The sequence below is a fragment of the Symphalangus syndactylus genome, chromosome 14, assembly GCF_028878055.3.
Source record: "Symphalangus syndactylus isolate Jambi chromosome 14, NHGRI_mSymSyn1-v2.1_pri, whole genome shotgun sequence".
NCBI classification, from domain to species: domain Eukaryota; kingdom Metazoa; phylum Chordata; class Mammalia; order Primates; family Hylobatidae; genus Symphalangus; species Symphalangus syndactylus.
Genome location: NC_072436.2, coordinates 10,664,381 through 10,685,219, shown reverse-complemented (window position 1 = coordinate 10,685,219; position 20,839 = coordinate 10,664,381). Strand labels below are relative to the sequence as shown.

Here is a 20,839-nt window from a genome sequence, read left to right as displayed (position 1 = left end):
CAGTCCTCGAACTCATCCCTTTTCCCTCCAGCCAGGGTAGGCCGGGGCCCTTGGGAGGTGCTGTCTTCCTCTATCCCTGCCCACCCTCCCCAGGGCCTGGCTCTTCCCTCTTGTCTGGGGTTCCCATCCCCTCCAGGCCTCCCCTGGGCCCCTTCCGCTCCCCTCTTTTGCATGATGACTCCGATCTAAGGTCTATAAAGCAGCTCAAAGGTCAATGCCCACGTGCTACCCTCTCTCTGGCCCCTCCCCGGCCCCTCCCCGGCTGGACTTTGTCCGCTGGGACCATTTCTTCCTTTCTTCCTGCCCTCTTCCCGGTGCCCTGGCAGATGGGCACGGACGCCCACAACGCTAAGGCTGGTGAGGGCCCTGGAGGGCCAGGGGTGATTGGCCCCTCCTGATCTGTTCTCGGTCCTTTGCTGAGAACCTCCCAGGGGCAGGAGGGGACAGCTGAACTTCAGAGCTGGGGAGGTGCCCCCAGGTGACTCACATGGGAGGCATCAGTTCTTCCCACATCTCTTCCAACAGCTTGGGCATTGGCAGGGCTGGCACAGCAGCGAAAGGGCCCTGGAGAGAGTGCCAAGCATGGTAGGTGGCCTGGAAAGTGGGGGGGTTTTACATGGGGCTGTGAACCTGCTGAGACTGGGACAGCTTAGAGGGCTGCCAGAGTGCTACTATGGGTCCTGTCCCTCAGGACCCTGAGGAGGGTCCAGGGTGCCCTTGGCTCTTGGTTTCCCTCAGAGGGTCCTCGGGGCTCTGTTTGTTTGAGTGTCCAGGGTCAGAATCCTTGGCCTTTTGCTGGGCATGGTGGCTCACGCCCATAATCCCAGCACTTTGAGGCCGAGGTGTGAGGATTGCTTGAGCCCAGGAATTTGAGACCAGCCTGGGCAACATGGCAAGACCCCATCTCTACAAAAACAATAACAATTAGCCGGACGCAGTAGCACATGCCTGTAGCCTCAGTTACTCAGGAGGTTTGAGGTAGGAGGATCACTTGAGCTTGAACCTCGGAAGTCAAGGCTGCGGTGAGCCATGATGGCACCACCGCAAAAAGCCTGGGTGACAGAGTGAGACCCTGTCTCAAAAAACAAACACCTTGGTCTTTGGAGGGGATGTTTATAATCTTGGGGGTGAGGGTGTGGGGAGGGACACTGGTCCCTAGGCCTCTCCTATAGATCCTGGGTAAATGGGTCCCCTCTGCCAGGAGCTGGGGCGCTTGGAGATCCCGGCTGAGCTGGCCGTCATGCTGAAGATGGCGGAAGGTGAGTCTTGTTGGTGTCCTCGTTACGACCCCCTCTCCAGTCCCTTTACTGTGGGGTGTGTCTGTCCCTTGTGGTTCCTCCCTCTGATGCTCCAGGCTCCCCTGAGCTTACCGCTGGGATCCCTGTGCACAGGGGCTGATGGCTCGTGGTGAGGGGTGGAGGTGGTCCCAGGGCCAGGTACCACACCTGGGTGTTCTTGGGCTGCCTCCTGGTGCTTGTTCCCAGGCCATCAGGACGCCCTGGCTGGGAGCATCACCGAGTGCCTGCCCCCTGAGGTTCCTGCCCGGCCCAGCCTGACTCTCCCAACAGACATTGACCGGTTCCCTTTCTCCAGCTTCGTCTCCACCGGCTTTCAGGTGGGTGCCCGGGCCTAAGCTCTTCCCACTGGCCTCACCATTCTGAGTTAGCACCTGCCTGGCAGACGCTGCATTTTTTTCCCCCTGCTGTCAGCTCTTTCCCTCCTCCCTCCCCAGCCTTTGGGGCTGTGAATAGCGCTGAATTGCTCTGAAAATAACAGTTGAATGTAAATGTCTCACCATAGAGTGTTACTGGTGATAACAGTTGGTGTTATTGTTGGGAGAAGTTATTTAGATCCACGATGCCACACCTTTGTTGTACCTGCGCTAGTGCCCTGCTTTTGAAGTCATGACCTTAAAGAATGTTTATTGACAAGGGAAACTGTCCAGACTTCAGCAGTAAATACAAATGCAGGATTCCAGACTGCACATATAGGCTGGGCATGGTGGCTCATGCTTGTAATCCCAGCACTTTGGGAGGCCGAGGTGGGTGGATCACCTGAGGTCAGAAGTTTGAGACCAGCCTGGCCAACATGGTGAAACCCCGTCTCTACTAAAAATACAAAAATTAGCCGGGCGCGGTGGCAGGTGCCTGTAGTCCCAGCTACTCAAGAGGCTGAGACAGGAGAATCACTTGAACCTGGGAGGTGGAGGCTACAGTGAGCTGAGATTGTGCCACTGCACTCCAGCCTGGGCGACAGAGCAAGACTCTGCCTCAAAATAAAAAATAAAATAAAAAAAGCATTAAGATGCATAGTTCTGTCCAGCCCTCTGCCTCTCCAAAGATGTCTGCTCCGGTGGTGGGGACCCCCGGGCTGTCTTAGCAGCTGGCGAGCATGGACTAAGCCCTCTCCTTCCTTGCAGGAGCCATCCCTGCCCAGGCCGGGGCAGCCACTGGCGAAGCCCCTAACCCAGCTGGACGGAGAGAACCCTCAGCATGCCCTGGACATCAACAAAGTGGTGAGTGACACATTGGAGAAGGGACAGGATGGGCGCCTGGGAGCCCTGCACATCCTGCCCTTACCCGGCTGTGTCGGCAGATGCTGTGGCTCCTGAGGGACGGATCCCTGCAGTCCTGGCAGAGGCAGACCATGGGCACATACCTGGTGCGGCAGGGGCAGTCCCGGCCAGGGCTGCGGAATGAGCTCTTTAGCCAGCTGGTGGCCCAGCTATGGCAGAACCCAGACGAACAGCAGAGCCAGCGTGGCTGGGCCCTCATGGCTGTTCTGCTCAGTGCGTTTCCCCCACTGCCTGTCCTACAGAAGCCGCTGCTCAAGTAAGGGGCATGGGAGGTGGGGACCTGGCAGGTGGGGTCACTGGATCACCCTGCCTCCGCTGCAGCCTGTGCCCGCCCTGCAGGTTCGTGTCTGACCAGGCCCCCAGGGGCATGGCAGCGCTGTGCCAGCACAAGCTGCTGGGGGCCTTGGAGCAGTCGCAGCTGGCCTCGGGGGCCACTCGGGCCCACCCCCCGACCCAGCTGGAGTGGCTGGCCGGATGGCGGCGGGGCCGCATGGCGCTGGACGTGTTCACCTTCAGCGGTGAGGGTTGCCTCTGGCTGAGGCCTCCCAGGCCTGAAGTGGGGCCAGCCCTGCCCCTTTGCCCTCCCTGGAACCCCTTCCTGCTCCAGCCTTCCTGCTGCCCTGTCCTCAGTGACCCTGGTCTCCCTCCCCTCTGTCCTGCTTTTGAAACCCTCATGGGGACAGCAGCCCCTTCCTGTCAGGGTGGACCTTGCTGTCCCTCACTTTTGCCCCCACCCCCCGCGCCCCTGCAGAGGAGTGCTACTCGGCCGAGGTGGAGTCTTGGACCACCGGGGAGCAGCTAGCTGGGTGGATCCTGCAGAGCAGGTATGGGAACTGGGGATGGGGGACAGTGTGGCCAAAGTGACCATTGTCCTATACCCTCCTCCTTCTCCAAGCCCAGTCTTGGGGGGAGGGAGGGGAGGGAGGGAAGGTGTCCCGGGGTGGGCAGAGGCCAGACTGCAGATGGCGATGGGGAGCCGGGGGCAGATTAGGAATGAGGGGCTTGGGAGCTCCCACGGCCCAGATTCTAACTCAGTAGGTCAGAAAATAAATGTCCCCGCTGGAGCCCTTGTGGAAATGGAGGGCCGTGAGGTGAGGAGGCGAGCAGTCCCCGCTGCTGAGCGAACCTGGGTCCCGGACCAGGCGGTTCCAGGGCCATCCTCCCTTCCTCAGCCCCCTGCCCCCTTGGCCCGCCCTGTGGTCCTTGCCCTTTCTGGATGGCCGCCTGCCTCACTGACTGCTCCCTTCCCACCCAGAGGCCTGGAGGCGCCTCCCCGGGGCTGGTCAGTGTCACTGTACTCCAGAGATGCATGGCAGGACTTGGCTGGCTGCGACTTTGTGCTGGACCTGATCAGCCAGACTGAGGACCTGGGGGACCCAGCTCGTCCCCGCAGCTACCCCATCACTCCTCTTGGCTCGTAGGTGCCACCCAGCACCCCTCTCCCCGGCCTGCTCCTGCCGGGGGACCCCACAGCCACCCTGCCACACTCACGGGTTTATAGGAGCTGCCGCAGGCCCAGCCCTCCCACCCAGCCTCCTCCCAACCATGGGGCGACCCCTGCAGCAGCTTCTACCTCTTGCCCCAGCCTGGGTGACCCTCAGCCTTGGCCACCCCCTTAGCTGGATCCTGTTTCCTGCAGAGCTGAGGTCATTCCCCTTGCCCCTGGCATCCAGGCCCCCTCACTGCCCCCAGGACCCCCTCCAGGTCCAGCCCCAACGCTGCCCAGCAGGGACCACACAGGTAAGGCTGGAGTGGGCACATGGAGGTTGGCAGAGCATGGGAAGCGCCACGCCCCGGGCCATGACTCCAACCCTCTCCCTGCCCCACAGGGGAGGTCCAGAGGTCAGGGAGCCTGGACGGCTTCCTGGACCAGATCTTCCAGCCAGTGATATCCTCCAGCCTCAGCGTGAGTCTGGCACAGCCCCCGAATGCCCCTGCCCCAACCCCCCGGGGCCTCTGCTGCCCCTTCCATTTTTCTCAGGGCTCTCTGGCCTGTGACCATTGTCCCTTCAGGATCTGGAACAAAGCTGGGCTCTGAGCAGCCGCATGAAGGGTGGGGGCGCCATTGGACCCACGCAACAGGGCTACCCCATGGGTGAGTGAGGGGCTGATTCCTCACCCAGGGCCTCCGGGCCCGGCAGCATGGCAGGCATGGCCTGGGACCCCTCTGGCAGTGGCGATTGGTGCCCTGGCCAGCAACCCAGTGCCCGATGCTCTTCTCTGTGCCTGGGGCTGGAGGGAGGTGGCATGTGGACCCAGGCAGGGACTGACAGGGAGGGCGTGTTCCCTCAGTGTACCCAGGAATGATTCAGATGCCTGGATACCAGCCAGGCATGGTCCCTGCACCCATGACCATGATGCCAGCCATGGGCACAGTCCCTGCCATGCCAGGTAAGTCTGGGCTGGGGGCACCAGAGTCCCTTCTCAGGAGAGCAGCCACCAGCTCTGGGACTGGAGGAGGGAGGGTCCTGCTAGGAGTCCCGAGTGCACAGTGGGCAGCAAGCTTCAAGGCTGGCCGTGGTGCCCACCGCTCTGGCCGCCTGCCGCCCTCACAGCCATGGTGGTGCCACCGCAGCCACCGCAGCCGCTGCTTCCCAGCCTGGATGCAGGGCAGCTGGCCGTCCAGCAGCAGAACTTTATCAACCAGCAGGCGCTAATCCTGGTGAGCACTGGCAGGGCTCTGGGGCTGCCTGGTGGAGGAGAGGTCTGTGGCTCGGGGATGAGGGTCTGAACTGGCTGCTCCTCCTGCTTCAGGCCCAGCAGATGACAGCTCAGGCCATGACCCTGTCCCTGGAGCAGCAGACGCAGCAGCGGCAGCGGCAGGCTCGGGCCTCCGAGGCTGCGTCCCAGGCCTCACCCTCAGCCGTCACCTCCAAGCCCAGGAAGCCCCCCACACCCCCAGAGAAGCCACAGCATGACCTGGAATCAGAGGGTGGCTGCCTGAGGGTGAGGAGGTGACCGTGTTCTCAGGAAGGGGTGTGAGGGTGGGGACTGCAGGGGCAGGGGACATGGGCAGGGTGAGTAGGCAGACGCAGGGAAGAGGCTGCTGGCTCGGGACTGGGGACCCGAGGGGTGTGGCGAGTGTGGCACCCAGGCTGGCTGAGCTGCCACTCACTTCTGCTTCTGCTAGGAGACCTCCGAGGAGGCTGAAGACAGGCTCTATCGGCCCAAGAGCTTCCAGCAGAAACGGAACTATTTCCAGAAGATGGGTGAGGGCACTTGGGGTGGCAGGCCCGTGCAGAAACATGGCCAGTGCCCCTAGCCTGGGCCAGGGAAGGTGGGGTGTGCTCTGCTCCCCGGAGTTGGTGCAGCCCATCCAGGAGCCCAGCTGGGCCAGTGCGGGTAACTTTGAAGATCTGGACACTTGCAGGGCAGCCGCAGATCACAGTGAGGACGACGAAGCCCCCGGCCAAGGTCCACATCCCCCAGGGAGAGACGCAGGAGCAGGAGGAGCAGGAGGAGCAAGAAGTGGAAACAAGAGCAGGTTGTGGGGAGCTGGGCAGGGCCTGGGGCTCCTGTGGCTCTGCACAGCGTTTAACGGTCTTTCCTGTTTTCCTGGTCAGTGCTGTCCCCTCCTCCTCCCCCCATCGTGAAGAAGCCATTGAAGCAAGGTGGGGCCAAAGCTGTAAAAGAGGCTGAGGCTGAGCCAGCCAAGGAGACATCGGCCAAGGGCCGTGGCCAAGGGCCAGCCCAAGGCAGGGGGACCATGGTGCACAGCTCAGACTCCAAGCCCAAGCGGCCACAACCCAGCAGGGAAATTGGCAACATCATCCGCATGTACCAGAGCCGCCCGGGCCCCGTGCCTGTGCCCGTGCAGCCATCCAGGTGGGCCCCCAGGAGGAGGTGGCCAGGGCTGTCCCGCTCCTCGGGGAATCACCATATTAACTTAGTGACCTCTTGCTTCTCCCATGAGGACGCCCAAAGGTTTCCCGAAGAAAATCGACCCCAAGGACGAGGCTCTGGCCAAGCTGGGCATCAACAGTGCCCACTCGCCCCCGCCGGTGAGCACCCCGGCCTGTCTCCCCCAGAGTGTGCTGCCGCACTGGGGAGCCCAAGGCTCTCTGGGGCGAACTTGGCCTTGTGCTGTGACTCAGCCTGTGTACTTTCTCTGTATCCCCCCAGATGCTGTCCCCCGGCCCAGGAAAGGGCCCCCCGCCAGCTGTGGCTCCTCGACCCAAGGCCCCGCTACAGCTTGGGCCCTCTAGCTCCATCAAGGCAAAGCAGGGGTCCCTTCTGGACCTGTTTGGCCAGAAGCTGCCCACTGCCCAGACACCCCCACCTCCACCAGCACCACCACTGCCTCTGCCCGAGGACCCAGGGACCCTTTCAGCAGAGCATCGTTGTAAGGAACCACACTTCCCCTGCGCCGTGGGCTTCACTGGGGCAGAGGCAGGGTTCGCACAGACTCTCTGTGCCAGGGCTGAAGGCATCTCTGCATGGCTGAGGCCAGCTGTTCAGGCTTCTGGACTTTGGAGCCATACGTAGCTGGGGAGTCCCAGCTTCCGTGTTCCCACCCAGGGCAGGGCCTGGGCATCTTTGGGGCTGTCATTGAGAGGCTGTCACACACAGGGTGTTGTCCTTGATACAAACCTGACAGCTCTGTGGGGAAGTCAGTGGCATCACACACAGGGTGTTGTCCCTGACACATACCCGACAGCTCTGTGAGGAAGTTAGTGGCCCTGGCTGACCGACATGGTCATAGAAGGCCCACGAGAGGCTGGGCGCGGTGGCTCACGCCTGTAATCCCAGCACTTTGCGAGGCCGAGGTGGGCGGATCACGAGGTCAGGAGATCGAGACCATCCTGGCTAACGTGGTGAAACCCCGTCTCTACTAAAAATACAAAAAAATTAGCCGGGCGTGGTGGCGGGCGCCTGTAGTCCCAGCTACTCGGAGAGGCTGAGGCAGGAGAATGGCGTGAACCTGGGAGGCGGAGCTTGCAGTGAGCCGAGATCGTGCCACTGCACTCCAGCCTGGGCGACAAAGCAAGACGCCATCTCAAAAAAAAATGAAGGCCCACGAGCCTCAGGGACACCAGGGAAAGTTTAGGGCCCGAAATGGAGGCAGGAGATGGTGCCATGGAAGGAGTAAGGCAACTGGAGGTTGGGAGAGCCAGGCCCTTGGAAGGCTCTTGGGGATGAAGATCTTCCCTCCCGTGCCCCCATCTCTCTAGCTCTGCAGCCCCTCACTGAGGCTCCTCACCCCCTCCTCTCTGCCAGGCTTGACACAGCCCATGGAGGACCAGGGGGTCTCCACCCAGCTACTCGCACCCTCTGGCAGCGTGTGCTTCTCCTACACCGGCATGCCCTGGAAGTTGTTCCTACGAAAGGAGGTGGGCATGAGGGTGGGGCCTTGGCCTGGCCTCTTTGGGCTGGCAGGGAGGCGGCAGGCTTTGTGCATCCCGGCCTGGGACCCCAGCATCCCCTCCCCACAGCCCACCATCTCAAGGCTGATTTTCCAGGCCTGGGAGGGCAGAGACTGATTGGGAAGTGGCACCAGACCCACCAATCTTTGCCCTTCTGTGCCCTCCTCCAGGTGTTCTACCCACGGGAGAATTTCAGCCATCCCTACTACTTGCGGCTCCTCTGTGAGCAGGTGAGAGCTGGCCCACCTGCCAGCCTGAGACATCTGCAGAGATGGCATCTCTGGTGCCCTTTGTTTAATGGCTAGGCCAGGTTAACACCATGTAGGGCATGTTGGCAGCTAGCACTAGGGGGCACTTCTGTGTGCCCAGACTTGCCTTCATTGAACCTTCACAACCTCCCTAAGAAGTAGGGACCATGGCCAGGTGCGGTGGCTCACACCTGTAATCCCAGCATTTTGGGAAGCCAAGGCAGGTGGATCACGAGGTCAGGAGTTCGAGACCAGTCTGGCCAACATGGTGAAACTCCGTCTCTATTAAAAATACAAAAATCAGGCGTGGTGGCACGCACCTGTAATCCCAGCTACTTGGGAGGCTGAGGCAGGAGAATTGCTTGAACCTGGGAGGCAGAGGTTGTAGTGAGCCGAGATTGTGCCACTGCACTCCAGCCTGGGTGACAGAGCGAGACTGTCTCTCAACAACAAGAAGTAGGGACCGTTATTCATCTAGTTTTATAGATAAAGATTAAAAGCAAAGTGTGTACAGTGTACAACACAGGCTCTAGCACACAGTAGGTACTTAATAAATGGTTGTCACTTTGCCACCTCTGAACGCTCCCAGGAGTGAGCCTCTGTTCCCCCTAATTCTGCAGTAGCACCCGCCCCCTGCCCCAAACAATCTTGTATCTGGGCTGATCCAAGGGCAGTTACCACAGGGTCTCTGGGCAGTGAGTGAAAAGGGAGGGCTGGCAGTTGCAGGGGACGGGACAGGTGAGACGTGTGAATGGAGGTGGCCCAAGCCCTCCATCCCTCCCTGCCCCACCTAGGCCCTCTGCTGAGCACACAGGCCATGAGGGCCAGGGCTCCCTCCATTGGCCTCCTCAGCTTTTCCTTCATGCATGTCAATGGCTGCTCTGGAGGTGGGCTCTGTCTCAGGACCTGGTGGTGACCACCTAGCTCTGCCCCCAGATCCTGCGGGACACCTTCTCCGAGTCCTGTATCCGGATTTCCCAGAATGAGCGGCGGAAAATGAAAGACCTGCTGGGTATGGGTCCAGGAATCGTGGAGTTGGGAGCTTGAGTGCTGGGGGCCGCACCTGCTCTGAAGGAGGGAGCAGCATGGGAGCAAACTCTAGAGCCCCCTCTGTGTGAGCAGAGGGCAGCCTGGGTCCTTCCTGCCCACAGGAGACTTGGAGGTGGACCTGGATTCTCTCACCACCACTGAAGACAGCGTCAAGAAGCGCATCGTGGTGGCCGCTCGGGACAACTGGGCCAATTACTTCTCCCGCTTCTTTCCTGTCTCGGTCAGTGGCGCTGGGGTAGGGAGTTGGGATGCCAGGCCCCCAGCCTGGATCCTGGAGTGCATGGGCACAGACCCTCCACAAGCAGGAGAGCTGGGGGGCAGGCACCAGGGGAAGGACAAAGCCCAGCCTCTGGCCCTGGGCAGCTCCAGGGCATCTTGGGCAGTAGCAGGACCCAGGAGCCTGCCCGAGACCCACCACCTTCCTGTAGGGCGAGAGCGGCAGCGACGTGCAGCTGTTAGCCGTGTCCCACCGCGGGCTGCGACTGCTCAAGGTGACCCAAGGCCCCAGCCTCCGCCCCGACCAGCTGAAGATTCTCTGCTCATACAGGTGCGCTGGCCCACGACCCTGGGCTAGAGGTGGGGGCAGGTGGCAAGATGACCCCAGCTCATGCCCGGCCCCTGCGCAGCTTCGCGGAGGTGCTGGGCGTGGAGTGCCCGGGCAGCTCCACCCTGGAGCTGTCGCTGAAGAGCGAGCAGCTGGTGCTGCACACAGCCCGGGCAAGGGCCATCGAGGCACTGGTTGAGCTGTTCCTGAGTGAGCTTAAGAAGGCAAGTGTGGGGCGCAGGTTGGAAGGCCGGGCGGGCAGCCCTCACCGATGCTGCATCTCCCCGTCCGTCTTCCCTGTGGGGGCAGGGGCTGGGAGTTTGGGCCAAATCCCTGGAAGTCTGGGGCGCTAGGTGGAGGGGGAGGCCAGCAGGGGGAGCAGGTGGGCAGGCAGGACAGGGAGGCACAGGCAGGCTCGCTGCTCCAGGCCCTCACCTGCTTGCCCACAGGACTCCGGCTATGTCATCGCCCTACGCAGCTACATCACTGACAACTGCAGCCTCCTCAGCTTCCACCGTGGGGACCTCATCAAGCTGCTGCCGGTGGCCACCCTGGAGCCAGGTATCACCAGAGCCGGCAGGGGCTCACACAGGGAGGGCATCCACTTGTCAGAGGCTGCCCAGGGGCGGAGGGTCCAGTGGGTGAGCCATATCCCTGGGTGCCTTCCAGGCTGGCAGTTTGGCTCTGCCGGGGGCCGTTCCGGACTCTTCCCTGCCAACATAGTGCAGCCGGCTGCCGCTCCCGACTTTTCCTTCTCCAAGGACCAGAGGAGTGGCTGGCACAGGGGTCAGCTGTCCAACGGGGAACCAGGGCTGGCTCGGTGGGACAGGGCCTCAGAGGTGAGGAAGATGGGAGAGGGACAACCAGAGGCAAGGCCTGCCTGAGACTGAGGAAGGAAAGGGGTTTGACCGCTCCCGAGGCTGCCATGCGGTGGGACCACTCTGCTGTCCATCTCCTGTGGCTGCCCCTCTGCCCCCTCCTGATGGCTCGCCTTGTCTCTCCAGCAAGACTGTGCACTCCTTGCAGGCAGGGGCTGGGCTGGGCTGCTCTTGTGTCCCACGTGGTACTTAGTTCAACGCTGCCCCAGCAGATGCTTAATAAACAGCTCTTCACTTTCCTGGCTTCTGGTCTTGCTCCTTTGGTGTCTGGCTGGTGAGGGATGGGGCTGGGGCAGGACCCCTGGGATAGGGCACTGGACACTCAGGTGGCACCAGGTTTCTTGTGCTCCCAGCGCCCTGCCCACCCTTGGAGCCAGGCACACAGTGACGACTCGGAGGCCACCAGCCTGCCCTCCTCTGTGGCCTATGCCTCTCTGCCCACTGACTCCCACAACTACACCATGCGGGAATTCGCCCTGCGTTACTTCCGGAAGTCCCAGGCCTTGTGAGTGCACTGGGCCAACCCGTGTGCCTGTCTGTCCTCAGTCTTCCCAAGAGAGAGCACCTTGCTGAGAGCCACTGGGCTGTGCTCTTAGCACTCTCCCTGCCTGGCTGGCTGGGATGAGGGCGGGAGGGCCAAACAAGCTGGGCTGTCTCCCTCTGCCCCCCACAGGCTGGGCCAGACAGATGGAGGTGCCGCGGGGAAGGACACGGACAGCCTGGTGCAGTACAGCAAGGTGGGAGAGAGGCAGGGAAGGGTCTGGCCTGTAGATCTGCCCTCTGACCCCCACGGCCCCCCAGACCCATGGCCTCCTCTCTTTGGCCGCAGGCTCCCATCCAGGAGTCGCTCCTCAGCCTCAGCGATGATGTGAGCAAGCTGGCTGTGGCCAGCTTCCTGGGTGAGTGGCCACAGGCATCCTGGGTCCCCATGTCTGCAGTGCCATGAACCTGGGTGTCTGGTCCCTTTATCTCCTTGAGCTCTGCCTGGCTCCGTCCCAGTCTGCCAACTCCAGGAAGCTAACTGGTGGTTCCTGGACCCCAGGGCCCTCACTCGCTTCTACTCCCACTCAAGGGTGGTGGGTTGTGTGGAGTCTGGGGTTGGAAGGCAGTCCATGGGCCCAGAGGATGCTATGTGCTGTGTGGGGCCTTGGATACCCAGGAGCCTCAGTTTCCCCATGAGTTGAGCTGCAGCCAGCTGCCCTGGCTGGCATCCATGCATTTTGAGAGTGAGGCATCAGATGGCAGGTGAAGGCCCTGCACAGCAATGGCACGAGCCAGGGCCAGCCCCAGCACAGCCCCAGCTGTGTGCGGTTTCTTATCCTGCCTGCAGCCCTGATGCGGTTTATGGGTGACCAGTCCAAGCCCCGGGGCAAGGATGAGATGGATCTGCTCTATGAACTGCTGAAGGTAAGCTTGGGCTGTGTGACCCCCAGCGCCTGTGCCTGTCCTCCTGTCTGGGCCTGAAGGAGATCCCCTTTTCTTGGTCACTGTCCTTCAAATCGTTCCGAGTATTTACTGAGCACCCATTGCGTGCAGGGGGCGTGGCTGTGAAGCCAACAGGCTAAGTCTCTGCAGTGCTTTCAATAACTTATGTGTCTGGGAGTGAGAGGTCACTGGAGAGTAAGAATGCAGGGAAGGGGCTGCTGCAGTGGAGAAGGTTTTGTGGCAGGAATCTTCCTACAGGGAGGGAAGGAGTGAGTACGGGGTGACAGAGAAGGGCAGGCAACAGTTCAGATGTTGGGGGAAACCTCGGCACCATCACGCATCGGAAGGCCAGTATGGCTGAGCCTAGTGAGCGGCAGGGAGAGCGGAGGATGAGGACGGGGAGTGGCGGTGGGTCCAGGCCACCACAGGCCTTGTAGCCGTCATTGTAGCCATCAGTGGCCTCTGATTTTTGGAGAGATGGGAAACCACCAGGATTCTGGAGAGAGACTCGGCTTACATTTCACAGGGTCACTCGGCTGTTGTTTGAGGTTCTGGGGGTCTAAGTTTAAAAGCAAAAGGAAGTTATCGCAGTGGTCCCAGGTGAGGGATGCTGCTGGTAGCAAGGGAGAAGCAGAAGATCCAGAGCCAGCAGAGTGTGCTGAGCAATCGCATGTGGGCTACGGGAAGGAGAACAACTACTGTCTTCAAGGAGCAGATCTTGGCTGGTGGAGGAATCTGTTCTGGACACGTGAGGTCTGAAATCCCAGACTTCCCAGTGGAGGAGTCTGGGGTTCAAGGGAGAAGGCTGGAGGCAGGCACCAGGAGTCATCAGATGGGACCAGCTGAGGCCACGGGGAGAAGGGCAGACAGAGAGGTTCAAGGGCACAGCACCGCTCAGAGGTCATGGAGTTAAGGTGGAGCCAGCAGAGATGACTAAGAGATCGGATAAGCAGGAGCCAGGCGTGGTGGCTCACCCCTGTAATCCCAGCACTTTGGGAGGCCGAGGCAGGTGGATCACCTGAGGTAGCAGTTGCAGACCAGCCTGGCCAACATGGTGAAACCCCGTCTCTACTAAAAACACAAAAATTAGCTGGGCAAGGTGGCGCACACCTGTAGTACTCGGAAGGTTGAGGCAGGAGAATCGCTTGAACCCAGGAGGGTGGAGGTTGCAGTGTGCCGAGATGGCACCACTGCACTCCAGCCTGGGCGACAGGGCAAGACTGTCTCAAAAAATAAATAAATGAAAAGGCTGGACACGGAGGCCCAAACCTGTAATCCCAGCACTTTGGGAGACCACGGCAGGTGTATCACCTGAGGTCAGGAGTTCGAGATTAAACCCGGCCAACGTAGTGAAACCCTATCTCTGCTAAAAATACAAAAATTAGCTGGGTGTGGTGGCACGCGCCTATAGTACTCAGGAGGCTGAGGCAGGAGAATTGCTTGAAACTAGGAAACAGATTGCAGTGAGCTGAGATCATGCCATTGCATTCCAGCCTGTGTGACAGAGGGAGACAGGGGAGCAGTGAAGAAAGTGACTGAGTGTCCAGTGCAGTGATGCTCTTAAGCTGAGGGAGACATCTTGACTCAGCCCCAGCCCACGGTCTAACAGGATTTCTCCAGGGCTTCAGACTCCAGGCTCACCGCTCCCATCCCTCACTCCACCTGCCCTTCCTGTCCCCACAGCTGTGCCAGCAGGAGAAGCTGAGGGATGAGATTTACTGCCAGGTTATCAAGCAGGTCACGGGACACCCCCGGCCGTGAGTGGGGACCGGTGGGGTGGGGTGGCTTCTGGGGGCAGCTGGGCACCATGGCCTGGCCAGCCTGAAGCCTGAGCTGTCTGCCCTGCAGGGAACACTGCACTCGAGGCTGGAGCTTCCTCAGCCTTCTCACAGGCTTCTTCCCCCCATCAACCAGGCTGATGCCCTACCTGACCAAGTTCCTGCAGGATTCAGGCCCCAGCCAAGGTGCCCGTGGGAGGGGGAGATGGAGGAGGGGCAGGGGTTTCTAGGACTGGGAACTTGGCGGGCTTGGGGAGGCCTGGCCACCTCATAACCCCAGCCTGGCTTCTCTGCAGAGCTGGCCCGGAGCAGCCAGGAGCACCTCCAGCGCACAGTCAAATATGGGGGGCGCCGGCGGATGCCCCCACCGGGTGAAATGAAGGCTTTCCTGGTACTGGGGGTGGCGGATGGGCATTGTGGGACACCCTGGGGTGGGGAGTGTCTCCTACAGGAGACCACTGGCCGACTGACCCTGCAACCTGCCTTGGCAGAAAGGACAAGCCGTTCGCCTGCTTCTTATTCACCTGCCGGGGGGTGTGGATTATAGGACAAATATCCAGACTTTCACAGTGAGCTCGGGGGCCACCAAGGGAGGAGGCCTTGGGCATCAGTTCTGGGTCCCGCAGCCTCCCTCCCCCTCATCGCAGCCTGTTCACATGCCCAGGTGGCAGCAGAAGTGCAGGAGGAGCTATGCCGGGAAATGGGTGTCACGGAGCCTCAGGAAGTGCAGGAATTCGCCCTCTTCCTCATCAAAGAGAAGAGTAAGCGTGGGGACGGAGCCTCACGGTGGGGCCACTCCCCTGCCCAGGGGGGAGGTGGTTTGGTTTCTGCTGGGGTGGCAGGGCGGGCTGTGCGTGGTCTGAGCAGCAGTGGACCTAGGCTCCCCATGCAGGCCAGCTGGTGAGGCCCCTGCAGCCTGCCGAATACCTCAACAGCGTGATAGTGAACCAGGACGTGAGCCTGCACAGCCGGCGGCTCCACTGGGAGACCCCACTGCACTTCGATAACTCCACCTACATCAGCACCCACTACAGCCAGGTCAGCCTGCCTGCCTCCGAGCTGCTGCTGCAGTTTGAGGGCGCGGCTTCCTGCCTGGGCAAACTCCAAGCCCCCCTCCCCACAAGGGTGTGGGTCTGTGGTGGCTGGGGGGTGACAGTGGCAAAAGTAGCCTTGAGCCTCTAGAGCCACCAACTGATGGGGGGCTTTGAACCACCGCTGCCCTCCTCACCATGCTCCCCACACAGGTGCTGTGGGACTACCTTCAGGGGAAGCTGCCAGTCAGCGCCAAGGCGGACGTGCAGCTCGCCAGGCTGGCCGCCCTGCAGCACCTCAGCAAGGCCAACAGGAATACCCCCTCAGAGTGAGTGGAGGCAACTCCTGCCCCTAAGCCCCTCCCCTTCTCTAAGGTCAAGGCCATTTGACTGGTACCCTTCCTGGCCCTAACAACTGGCCCGGAGCAGCGGGGCCTGTGGACATCTGTCCTCTCCACCCCACCCTGAGCTCCTCTGGTGCAGGACCCTCACCTCGTTCATGTGTATGGATGTCTAGTCTTGCCCACAATAGGCACTGGTTATGTGGCACATGCTGTATGCCCAGCCCTGTACCAGGTGGTCAGGGGCCAAACTGACCCCGGCCACGCATCCTAGGCAGGACCTGCTTGCTTATATGCCAAAGCAGCTGCAACGGCAGGTGAACACAGCCTCCATCAAGAACCTGATGGGTCAGGAGCTGGGACGGCTGGAAGGACACAGTCCCCAGGAAGCACAGATCAGTTTCATTGGTGGGTCTGGGGCTAGGGGACTGCTGGGTGGGGGCTGGAGGCCAAGAGGGAAGGAATGCAGGTAGAGGGGTGAGGACGGGTCTGCACCTGCCCTGTCCTTCTCAGCTGACTTGGGGGGCCAGGCAGAGCAGGTTCCAGGGCCGCAGCATTCAGATTTCCTGCCTGCACCCTCTCCACCCACAGAGGCTGTGAGTCAGCTGCCCCTCTTCGGCTACACCGTCTACGGGGTGCTGCGAGTGAGCACGCGGGCCCTGTCCGGACCCACTCTCCTGGGGCTCAACCGCCAGCATCTCATCCTCATGGACCCCAGCTCCCAGGTGGGCACAGATTTTGCCCCAGCACTGGCCTAGGGACCCTCGGGCCGTTCCATCACCCACAGTGACCCCTCCCTGGAGAGGACACCAGCCCTGCTTTCTGCTGCCCCCAGAGCCTGTACTGCTGCATTGCCCTGAAGAGCCTGCAGCGGCTCCACCTGCTAAGCCCTCTGGAGGAGAAGGGGCCTCCTGGCCTGGAACTCAACTATGGCTCAGCTGACAACCCCCAGACCATCTGGTTTGAGCTGCCAGAGGTGAGTGGCCAGGCCTCTGGCCACCTTGGGAAGGTGGATGTGAGGGCCTTGCCCCGGCATGACGTGCAGTGGGAGCCCAGGCTGATGCCCACTGCTCCGGAGTGCTGTGGGCCGGGGCAGAGGCAAGGGGCTGGCTGGGGAGCCTCTTGTAACAGGCCTTTCTCTGGGCAGGCCCAGGAGCTGCTATACACCACTGTCTTCCTGATAGACCGCAGTGCCTCTTGCACTGAGTGGCCCAGCGTCAACTGAGAGGAATGCAGGCCGGGGAGAGATGAGGATGAGGCCTCCCCCGGCCCGTCTCACCCAGACGGTCTGCCTTGGATGCTATCAATCAGATCACTGTTCCAGAACCTGCCTCAGCACAGCCCAGCCGGCCCACATGCAGGCCATGAGGCAGGGGCTGCTATCACGTCACCAACAGGCAAAACAGCCAGACCCTCTCCAGGACTGCCTGGGCCCAAAGGGGGCTGCAGGAACTCGGCTGGGGCACCTGAAGTTGCCCAGTCTGAGGGAGATGCCCACCTGGCCCCAGGTTCCACCCAGGCCCCACATTAGCACAAGCCCAGGCATGGGAGAAACAGCTGCCGAGGAAATAAAACTCCCTGGAGAAAAGGGCTGTGTGCACGCGTGCACGCGCCACAACACCACAACTTTATTCCTCTCCCAAACATCTCAGTCAGGCCTGGCCTTCCTGAGCAGGAGCTGAGCAGGAACAGGACGTGGCTGCCTCTCCTCGGCCACAGCTCTGACCTGGGCAAGGCTGCAAGCTGGCATTGTAATGGATGGGGGAGTGGGTGGAGGATCTGAGATTCCCCTGAGTAGCTTCCAATACCATGGACAGGTGGGCCTTGTCCTGACTTAAAACTCGGGGAGGGGCCACTCTTCCTTCCCCTTCTTCCAGCAGCAGCTCTACCACCCTCCACCTTCTGTCCTGGACATGTGTCCCAGAAAACCCAGCCATGAGGGCCGCTCTGAGAAGGGTCTATAGGCTTTGCAAGCAGAAAGAAGGTGGGCTGACCTCTGACCTGGATTCAGGGGGTGTCTGGGGTCATCCCCAAAGCCAAGTATGGTTGGAAGGGAGAAGGACTGAGAAAAGACGATGGCCCTGGCATCAGCAGGCGAGGCCCAGGATGACCCATGCTAGAATCTGGGGGAGGACGCGGGCCCTGCCCAGCCAGCAGTTGGTCATCTCTGGGGGCCACACAGGCCATGCCAGTCAGCTTCACTCTCACACCGGGCCCGGCCATGGAAGAAGTGCCTGATGAGGTTCTGGGCCTCTTCTTTCACTACAGATTCAGGGTGGGGGCATGAGGAGGTGAGCGTTAGCCTCCTCCCTGTAGACCACCCTCCCAAGTGCCTCCTAGCCCTGGCAATGCCAGCGCTCACCGCTCCTTCCAGGAGAGGTCTTCTGAGTCAGCAAGTGTGAGAGGTGGCGGGCAAAGCCTTTAAACAACTCCTGGAAGGGAGAGGGAGAAGAGAAGCAGAGAGCAGGACCCTTGGTGGCTGGGCGCAGTGGCTCACGCCTATAATCCCAGCACTTTGGGAGGCCGAGGTGGGCGGATCACGAGGTCAGGAGATCGAGACCATCCTGGCTAACGGGGTGAAACCCTGACTCTACTAAAAATACCAAAAATTAGCTGGGCATGGTGGTGGGCGCCTGTAGTCCCAGCTACTCGGGAGTCTGAGGCAGGAGAATGGTGTGAACCCGGGAGGCGGACGTTGCAGTGAGCCGAAATTGCACCACTGCATTCCAGCCTAGGCGACAGAGATAAAAAAAAAAAGAGAGCAGGACCCTGCCCTGACCCCCAGAGCAACCCACGGCCATGACCCAATGGCAAGGCAGGCCCCAGGGAGGATGGGCGTGGGGCTGGCCCTAGGCCCACTATGGTCCGGGGCTCACACTCCCTACCTCCCGCCCCCACTACACCCACATACCCCAGGCCTGGGAGAAGGCAGAACCCACCCACTCCCCCTACCTTGGAAGCAAACTTGCCCTCCTTGTAGAAAGGGGTCAGGCACTTGACCACAACATTTGCAGCCTCCTTCAAGGAGATGCCAGGAGCTGATAGCTGGCGGGGGTCTTGAGCTGTGGGATTCAAGGTGCCGTGATCGCTGGCCGAGACGCTGCCCTTGACCTCAGCTACGACGGAGGGCTCGGCTGAGGTGCGAGGCCTCTTCTGAGGCTGGTTCTCTGGGTTCTCCTGAGAAAGGCCACAGCAGAGGGTCACTCCTGAGCTCCCCTCCTCTGGAAGACTGGGTCCCCACACCGGCTATCTCCCTCCAGCCCAGCCCATCTGCCACCAGGTGTGGAAAGAAGCGCTGATTTTCCCTGACCCCTTGAGCAGGGCACAACAGCTCCTGGCCTCGCCCACAGCCCTTCTCTTCTCCCCAACAGCCTCATCTCTGCCGGCACCTGCTGGGATCGAGACCGCTTGCCCTTCCATGTGTCCTTTGCAGGGGTGGGCTGGACTTCAGGGGTGCCCTGGTCTCTGGATAGGCAGGTGCTGGTGGAGGGAAAAGCAGGCATCACAGCTCTGGGTCCTGGTGGCTCCCTCATCCTAGGAGGCCTAGGAGAGCCCATCTTAGGGGTGAGCTCTGAGCTTCAGACGCCCAGTGAGCAAAAGGGATGCTGCCGTGTGGATTCCAAAGATTCTATAACTACCTGTACCCTTACCTTGGCCTCTCTCTGAGGCACTCCTCAGTCTGGGGAGGGGCAGGCGAATGTCCCCCGGCTCCATCTTCCTCCCCTGTGTACTTCTCTGGGGCCATCGGGGTTCCCTGAACCCCCTCACAGGAGGCACAGGCACCTTCTGCCTCTGGGGCTGATGCCAGCAGACCTGGGCTTTCCACCCTTCGGCAGAAGCGGGCAATGCTCTGAGAATCCTTGTGGGCTGCTGCAGCTAGGAGCTGCTGTTTCTTGCTGGCCCGGCCCTTGGCAAGGGAAGTGTCCGCAGAGGAACTTTTTGCCTTCTTCTCAGGGGAGGGCCCCCAATAGTGAGAGCTGCCTGCAGGGACCTCCCCTCTGGGCCCAGGGAGGGGCTCACTCCCGTCCTCATCCAGGAGGCCACAGGGCCAGCTTGGGGGCTCATGCTCGCCTCCCCGCTCGGGCTGGGGGGCTTGCTCCCTGATCCGAGTTGTCTCCATCAGTTCCGTGGCCGTCTGGAACGGGCAGGAGCTTTTAGGGAAACCAGCTCCCACCCGCTTGGGTTTGAGCTGTAAATGTGAGCAGGAGGAGAGAAGGTTCAGCCCACTAGGCCCCCTCGAGGGCACCGCTGGCTGGACCAGTCACTCACATTGGGACGGCGCTCTCAGGAATGTGGGAGGGAAGAGGCAGGCAGGACCCTGCTGGGGAGCCAGGCCATGGCAAGAGGTGCACCCGAGGGCAGAGGGGAAGTGGAGCCTTTCCTGGGCACAGGTCTGGAGGCCACTGGGCCACAGCTCACCGAGTACACATGGGAGGCTGGTGGGATGTCATACTCATTGGGCTCCGGGGGCTCAGCTTGGGCATTGCAGCTCTTGGCACTGCCTCCCACGTCATAGGGCTGCCCGTCCTTGGAGGCTCTGTGGATATCGGCCACCTGGGCAGGGATAGGCAGGGAGGCTGTGGCACCCACCAGCTCCTCCTGACATGCCCCACCCAGCCCTCCTTTTCCACTAGGCACTAGAAGTGGGTTTCTGTGGCCAGTGGCCGCAGGCAACTGACCACTGGGCAAATTTTAGGCCTCCCATCCTCACAGGGGTGGCTAGAAACACCTCCGGCCAGTGGAGAATGGAGCTCCACCCCCATAAACTGTCTCTGGGGTGTGCTGGGGAGGCCGGGTTCTGGACTGCCTGTGCCCAGAGAGCTGGCAAACAGCTTCTGCCTCAGAGTATGGAGGGGCCCCCGCAACGACCCGTGGTCCGCCTGCAGCAGGCCCACCTTCTTCAGCACGCTGGCCTTGTAGAGGTTGGCCACCTTGGCGTTCCGGAATGTCTCGTGTTCCAGCTCCACGGCCTGGGCCCGGAGGTCAGCTCTGTGGGTGCAAGGTAATAGGCACAAGGTATCAGGTGGGCCTGGGCTTCTCCCTGCTGAGCTCCTGTGGGACTAGAGGCCTGGTGGGGTAGGCCTTGGGCACAGGGATTCTGATTAGGACTCTCTAGGCACCCTGTGGCTTACTATCCCTCAGCAGCTGCTGGCAGCACCTAAGTTGTAGCCATGCCTGGCCCTGGTGGGGTTGTAGGGGCAGTCCCCTGGAGTAGGAGAGGTACAATCTGGGGAGAGGTGGCCCAAACAGGCCAGGGTTGACAGGGTCCTGCAGTCTCCAGGGGAACGAGAGCTTGGAGGGCTCCTCAGCCCAGCGATCGTGGAACTCACTCATCAGTGGTACGTGTGGACTGGCGGTTACTGCTCAGTGCCTCCTCCAGAAGCCCCAGGCAGTGCTCCCGTGCCTGGCACAGGAGAGTGAGACTGGTCACATGGCCTCGCGGCTGGGGGAGGGCCCTGGGGGGTGGCTGAGGAGCTGCCCGTCTCTTACCTTCACAGTCAGCCTGGGGATCCTCCTGCTAGAAGCCTCTTTCAGGGGACAGTTCTCATCTGTGGGGGGGTGGTGGTCCTTGGTCCTTTCACTCCACTCTGAGGTCCCCCACGCCC

At 61.2% G+C, this 20,839-nt stretch overlaps 2 protein-coding genes across 9 annotated transcripts in view; one reads left to right on the top strand and one right to left on the bottom strand.

The window, feature by feature from the left end:
• The window catches only part of MYO15B (myosin XVB), a 44,285-nt gene extending 27,464 nt beyond the window's left edge, over window positions 1-16,821 (top strand). For all 3 annotated transcript variants that reach the window (XM_055241390.2, XM_063617068.1, XM_063617067.1), the window contains 42 exons: window positions 526-585; window positions 1,202-1,259; window positions 1,485-1,615; window positions 2,420-2,515; window positions 2,596-2,831; window positions 2,915-3,093; window positions 3,327-3,399; window positions 3,831-3,992; window positions 4,215-4,315; window positions 4,405-4,481; window positions 4,589-4,670; window positions 4,868-4,966; window positions 5,131-5,237; window positions 5,330-5,521; window positions 5,706-5,784; window positions 5,946-6,059; window positions 6,139-6,400; window positions 6,489-6,576; window positions 6,698-6,917; window positions 7,793-7,905; window positions 8,109-8,168; window positions 9,123-9,198; window positions 9,338-9,456; window positions 9,665-9,783; window positions 9,863-10,004; window positions 10,230-10,341; window positions 10,450-10,619; window positions 11,012-11,163; window positions 11,332-11,395; window positions 11,488-11,557; window positions 11,989-12,065; window positions 13,767-13,840; window positions 13,932-14,047; window positions 14,158-14,252; window positions 14,353-14,430; window positions 14,526-14,622; window positions 14,754-14,899; window positions 15,106-15,221; window positions 15,508-15,641; window positions 15,825-15,958; window positions 16,069-16,209; window positions 16,381-16,821. In XM_055241390.2, the coding sequence (XP_055097365.1) occupies window positions 526-585; window positions 1,202-1,259; window positions 1,485-1,615; window positions 2,420-2,515; window positions 2,596-2,831; window positions 2,915-3,093; window positions 3,327-3,399; window positions 3,831-3,992; window positions 4,215-4,315; window positions 4,405-4,481; window positions 4,589-4,670; window positions 4,868-4,966; window positions 5,131-5,237; window positions 5,330-5,521; window positions 5,706-5,784; window positions 5,946-6,059; window positions 6,139-6,400; window positions 6,489-6,576; window positions 6,698-6,917; window positions 7,793-7,905; window positions 8,109-8,168; window positions 9,123-9,198; window positions 9,338-9,456; window positions 9,665-9,783; window positions 9,863-10,004; window positions 10,230-10,341; window positions 10,450-10,619; window positions 11,012-11,163; window positions 11,332-11,395; window positions 11,488-11,557; window positions 11,989-12,065; window positions 13,767-13,840; window positions 13,932-14,047; window positions 14,158-14,252; window positions 14,353-14,430; window positions 14,526-14,622; window positions 14,754-14,899; window positions 15,106-15,221; window positions 15,508-15,641; window positions 15,825-15,958; window positions 16,069-16,209; window positions 16,381-16,458 (4,899 nt within the window). In that variant the 3' untranslated portion in view covers window positions 16,459-16,821. The remainder of the gene's footprint in view (window positions 1-525; window positions 586-1,201; window positions 1,260-1,484; window positions 1,616-2,419; window positions 2,516-2,595; window positions 2,832-2,914; window positions 3,094-3,326; window positions 3,400-3,830; window positions 3,993-4,214; window positions 4,316-4,404; window positions 4,482-4,588; window positions 4,671-4,867; window positions 4,967-5,130; window positions 5,238-5,329; window positions 5,522-5,705; window positions 5,785-5,945; window positions 6,060-6,138; window positions 6,401-6,488; window positions 6,577-6,697; window positions 6,918-7,792; window positions 7,906-8,108; window positions 8,169-9,122; window positions 9,199-9,337; window positions 9,457-9,664; window positions 9,784-9,862; window positions 10,005-10,229; window positions 10,342-10,449; window positions 10,620-11,011; window positions 11,164-11,331; window positions 11,396-11,487; window positions 11,558-11,988; window positions 12,066-13,766; window positions 13,841-13,931; window positions 14,048-14,157; window positions 14,253-14,352; window positions 14,431-14,525; window positions 14,623-14,753; window positions 14,900-15,105; window positions 15,222-15,507; window positions 15,642-15,824; window positions 15,959-16,068; window positions 16,210-16,380) is intronic.
• Window positions 16,822-16,825: 4 nt separating this feature from the next.
• Window positions 16,826-20,839, bottom strand: part of RECQL5 (RecQ like helicase 5) — a 41,454-nt gene continuing 37,440 nt past the window's right edge. For 2 of the 6 annotated variants that reach the window (XM_055241392.2, XM_063617107.1), the window contains exons 12-20: window positions 20,724-20,782; window positions 20,564-20,637; window positions 20,129-20,222; window positions 19,653-19,787; window positions 18,884-19,422; window positions 18,623-18,713; window positions 18,186-18,410; window positions 17,596-17,665; window positions 16,826-17,495 (exon numbers count right to left, since the gene is read on the bottom strand). In XM_055241392.2, coding sequence (XP_055097367.1) covers window positions 17,395-17,495; window positions 17,596-17,665; window positions 18,186-18,410; window positions 18,623-18,713; window positions 18,884-19,422; window positions 19,653-19,787; window positions 20,129-20,222; window positions 20,564-20,637; window positions 20,724-20,782 — 1,388 coding nt within the window. In that variant the 3' untranslated portion in view covers window positions 16,826-17,394. Of the gene's footprint in view, window positions 17,496-17,595; window positions 17,965-18,185; window positions 18,411-18,577; window positions 18,714-18,883; window positions 19,423-19,652; window positions 19,788-20,128; window positions 20,223-20,563; window positions 20,638-20,723; window positions 20,783-20,839 lie in introns of those variants that run through there. The other 4 variants (XM_063617104.1, XM_063617106.1, XR_010115504.1 and 1 more) reach the window with 3 other exon arrangements.